Genomic DNA, 5000 nt, shown 5'->3' on the forward strand with positions numbered 1-5000 from the left:
CATCGTCAAGAAGTGATACAAGCCATAAAAGAAAAAGCGTCATCAACGCCTTGTTCCCTGAAAATTTCATGAAAATTACTTGGAGTAGCTTACTTCATTCTTAAAAAAATGAAGAAAAACAAACATTTTAAAAAGCTAATCCATCTCGAACGAGTGCTTAGTATCAGTGCTACAAAGCCACAAATGGTCAACTTTACGTGCCTTGATTTTGGCTTGGGTGACGTGCCGTAGAAGTGACTTGCAGGTCATAGAAGGAGGTCGCGAAGCAGAAAATGGGCCAGCTCTTATACACAAATAGCTCGAGAGCGATCTTTGGAATCCACTGCTGGTAAAACACATGTGATGCCTTATTCAGTTTAGTAGAGTATTTTTCTTCAAAATAAAACAAAGCGTTTTTCAAACCAAACGAACATAATTTGATTATTTTTTGGACTAAAACGAGCATTGCTAGGAGCATAAAATGTCAGTTTTACTTGCATAATCAGAAAGGGCCTAGTCAAATTCAACGCTATATATATTTTTTGGGCTTCTAGTGCAATGACGTTTTGCTTCAAAAGGTATAATGAGTAACTTCGCCAATGTGGCGAAACGAAAAGCCATTGGTTTCACGTATTGAAAAAAAACACTAGAGCTTAAATCTGATTAGAAGACCGCTAGGGACAACAAAATTCAAAATGTAGCCACTTACCGCCACATGACCCCCATCTCCTCCTCCTCCTCCAGCTGCATTAATCACCGCCATAATCGTGCGAGACATCTCTAGGCTCGCGGGTTGAATATTTGTAAACTTCTCGGTGATTGTGACTGATATCTATTCCAGAAATTGTAGTGAAATGTTGTTTTGAAATGTTAAATTAAACAAGGAAGAATCTAAACAATCGAACAATATCCCCTAATTTATTACTCTATCCTATCTGTAGATTGAACTAAATGACGACATACCACTATTTTGACAAGTGTACTCAATTCATTGCCACATGAAGACTTTGCGTTGGCAGCTTTCAGGACAGACATTGCAAGCTGTGCGGCCTGGCTGACTTCACCTTTATTCAGAAATCCATCCATCTTGTTGCCTTCACCCACCACAAGGGATTGTAGCTGTTCGCCTACCGTTTCTGCCGGTGTAAGACATGGATCAAGTTTGGCAGACCCTTTGACCTACGCATGATGGAATTAAGAATGTGAGATAAAAAACATTGTGATGGCAATGATGATATCAGTGTTAATACGTTGATGATGACAATGTTGATATGATGATGATGACAATGTTGATGATGGCAAGTACGACGACCACAGGGTGCTCGAAATGTACTGAGAAGATAGGATGTTTAGTGAAGTGGTCCTCTCCTCTCTACAGTAAGATTTTGTTCAGTCCAGTCACAAATTCAGTATCAAAAAATAAAACAGTTGTTACTGTGCTCACCTTGACATGCAATATCTTTACAACTGCCACACCAACAGCATTTTTGATATAAATATTGATTGCCAAGTTGTAATCATCTTCTTGCTGCCCAGTTGATAGAACGGTTGCCGCAGACGTGGGGGAATTGCCATAAGATATTGGATCCTTTCCCGCTCGAAATTCATATGAAAGTGGAGTGTTTTTATCTTGCCATCCAAGACACTCAAATGTGAACTGTGTTTCAAGAGCTATGCCCTCGGTGGGTGTTGCACTGCAGTCACCCCCGTGTGGCTCCCCAGCGGTCTCAAATTCTAACACACTAAACCCTTCAGATCTCACTGGAGATGTAACAATAAGTCGCAAACGAAACATGGAGTTAGTAGGCAGAGCATTTTGCTTGATGATCATGTTCTTAGCTGTTATTCCAGTCGAGGTCATGCTCGGCAAAATTGCAACATTTATCCACGTTTGTGATTCCTCTTCCAGTTTCGTGAGTTGCCATCCGTAAACTGAACCATTACAAGCCGAATTGGGGCATTCTGATGTTACCCGGAACTTGTTGGATGCAGACACTACGGCACCACAATCGACAAAGCATCTAAAAAGGTGAAAAAGCCCAGAAAAAATATTTCAACTAGACCTTTACAGTCCCCGTGAATGTTTCTTTTTTAACTGAACTATTCTTTGGTTGAAGTTTTTCAACCGCTCTAAATAAAGAGAAGGACTTTTAGACTTGAAGGACATTGCAGGAGACTCAAGACCGTGATAGCATCACGGCTTACTTGATGGCAGTCTAAATTTTCAGGATCGGGAAAAGAATTAGGAAAAACCGAACTTTCGTGGGGATTTCACTGAAAGACAGTGGACATAATTGTAGATAATTTGTGCTTGCATAAATCATTTGCAGATGTTGGCAGTGTTTTTGCCGGACTGCGACTGCGCGGTCGACATATTTCATGATCATGAGAGATGACTACTTTTACAATGGTTGAGGTAAGAGAGTCCCTGCTTTCAGGGTAGTTAACGACGAAAACAATGTACAACAGCCAAAGAAGGTAGGAGAAAATTGTGCGGGCTTCATAATGAAGAAAATGTCTTAAAACAGTTGTTACCTTAATGTCACTTGAGGGATATCTCCTACGGCTATCTCAAAGGACATTTCAGCGAAGGAGAGTCTCTCATCTTTAGTCACAGTTAAACGAAGAACATAGGTGTTTCCAACTGTTAGTCTACAAGTGTCAATATTAATCATTGTGACGTTGATGTAAGGATTAGCAAAGGCACCAAAGCAGTCATAGCTCATGGAACTATTATCTGCGAAATCAGCACAAGACCAAATGAACTTGACCCCAGTATGTGTTCCAGGACCAATGTCAGCGTCATAACTAAGCGATCCATCTACCGCCACAGTTTCGGCTGATCCCCATCGCACACTGCTTCCCCCGTCAATAATGGCCCGTAAAGGACCTGCAACGCTTTTGATGAAACCGTAATCAAAGGCCTTAAGAATCACAGAAGATGATGAATCACCAATTTTGATGGAAGCTGTGAATTTTACTTGATAAACACCAGCAGGAACAGATCTCTTACTTATGATCCATTCAGCGGTTCCTTGACTTGCTAAAGCTCCTTCAGCTGATTCTGCGGTTGCTAATTCTGCTTCACTCACCAGACGCCATTCCAACACACTCTCTAGCACAGTAGCACCAACTGGCAAACCTTCGATAAGAGCTACCTGAGTGCTCTTAATCGACCTCTTTACCGGAGTGGCTTGGTATTTGTCTTTTGAAATATTCCTTATGGATACTGAGAAGTCTCCTGTGAAAATAGAGGTAAGTTGATCAAGGCAAAAAGCAAAAATACATTTGCTTCTTCCTGGAGGTGTAGCCTCTCATTGTGGATTTTACTATAAAGAGCAAGAGCGCATTGTTGACGAAGAGGAGGCGTGCAGGGTTGCTAGAAATGGTTCTCATGCAAGACTGCCTCGTTTGGGCATTTGTTATCTGACGTTTTGTTTTCCATTCTTACCTTGGCTTATTTCAGTCAATGGAGGAGAGAGGTACACTATCCCATAATATTTATTTTAGAAAAACGTCAATAGGCTGTACCAGCCAGCAAATAAAAGAGTGGAATCCACGCAAAATTCTGCTAAATGCTTGTGGAAAAGACGGAATATTTTTGAAAAGGTCTGATTTCTTGAGCGTAAAACATTTCTTGAAACTATTTTTACGGAAAGCCGTGGATATTAGCCCACTTTAACACTTCATGCATCCACATATTATTTTTCTCTTTTTTGACAATATACTCGAGTTAAAGATACGCAACTCTAAATTTTAACAAGCTCATTTAACTCACTTACCTAAAGGATCACAAGACCAGCCATCACCCGTGTAACCTATGCGACAGCTGCATGTGAAGGAACCTTCCGTGTTGTGACAGTGAGCCACCCCGTGACAGTTGTGAGTCAGCTTGTCACATTCATCTATGTCTGATTGCGAAAGTTAGAAGTCAGTGTAACTTGCTTTTCTTCCTTTCTTGTGCAGTTGGGCTGTTTACTATAATCTGAGTAGCTGAACGCTGACCTCGATTGCTAGATACTCGAATTTCCCATGGGTGGTGCTTATTAATACAGGGATATTTCTGCCTTTACTCGTTATGCGCACTGGCACGGTAAACATGTACTTTCCGCTAAGTTGGCGGTTGCCGGTTGTCGCATGAGGAATACTTCTGGCAATCCTCTGGTTCAATTAGCTCTCAAGCTCAGCAATCGTGCTTTGAAGTTAAGGAGGAGCCCCTTTCAGCAAAAGGTACGGGTTCGATACGGTCACTGTTCTGAATCGTTTCTGTGTTTTCTGCAAACTTATGTCTAAATAAGGAATCAGTTTACGTTCTGTAATTTCACCACAGAGGGAAAGGTAATTTCGGTGAATGTGATCTAATATTACTGTATAATAAAACAGTGGATAGCGTTGAAGGCGTTCTCTGATTGGCTACTTAAACTTCAAATATCCTTTGCTACTCACCACTAGCCACATCCAATTTTGTGAATAGTTGTTAATTATCGCGAATGCCGGGTGGACTATACACCATTGCTTATTTATTGCTTTAATGTTGATGCGATTAAAAGTAGACATTCGAAAGCTACTTTATAGAAAGAAAACTAAAACCAAGGAATGTTAGTCACACCTGAGCATGTGACACCATCTCCTGAATATCCTTGAATGCAGGCACAACAGAAAGACCCAACGGAATTATTACAAGTGGCCAGAAGAGGCTGACAATTGTGAGAATCCGAAGTGCATTCATCAATATCTGTGGGCCAAAAGGAAAACCAAACATGAGAATTGCAGAACTTCATGATAAAGTCAAGTACATTAACAAATATCAACAACAGCAATAGCGATAAACAATAATGACTAAATCATTGTCAAAGATATCGATTAGTGAACAATAAATTATTCGCCTCGGGCTCAGTTATTATCAGGGACCTTAAGCAAGGACAACGACGACGCTGGGCTACGCGAACGTTGGCTAAAAATATTATATCCCGTTACTGTAATAATTTTGCGATTACTCCAAGTCGCTCGGCTTGGAAAGT

The 5000-nt window shown here is 40.8% G+C and overlaps 1 protein-coding gene across 1 annotated transcript in view; it reads right to left on the bottom strand.

Moving 5' to 3' along the window:
- LOC137994175 (polycystin-1-like protein 2) overlaps positions 1 to 5000 on the bottom strand; it is a 40425-nt gene that overhangs the window by 20109 nt on the left and 15316 nt on the right. Inside the window, exons 6-11 of the mRNA XM_068839828.1 lie at positions 4589 to 4714; positions 3762 to 3890; positions 2515 to 3220; positions 1424 to 2000; positions 943 to 1158; positions 665 to 811 (exon numbers count right to left, since the gene is read on the bottom strand). Of these exons, the coding sequence (XP_068695929.1) occupies positions 665 to 811; positions 943 to 1158; positions 1424 to 2000; positions 2515 to 3220; positions 3762 to 3890; positions 4589 to 4714 (1901 nt within the window). The remainder of the gene's footprint in view (positions 1 to 664; positions 812 to 942; positions 1159 to 1423; positions 2001 to 2514; positions 3221 to 3761; positions 3891 to 4588; positions 4715 to 5000) is intronic.

This window comes from Montipora foliosa, chromosome 3 (assembly GCF_036669935.1).
Source record: "Montipora foliosa isolate CH-2021 chromosome 3, ASM3666993v2, whole genome shotgun sequence".
Taxonomy (NCBI): Eukaryota; Metazoa; Cnidaria; class Anthozoa; order Scleractinia; family Acroporidae; genus Montipora; species Montipora foliosa.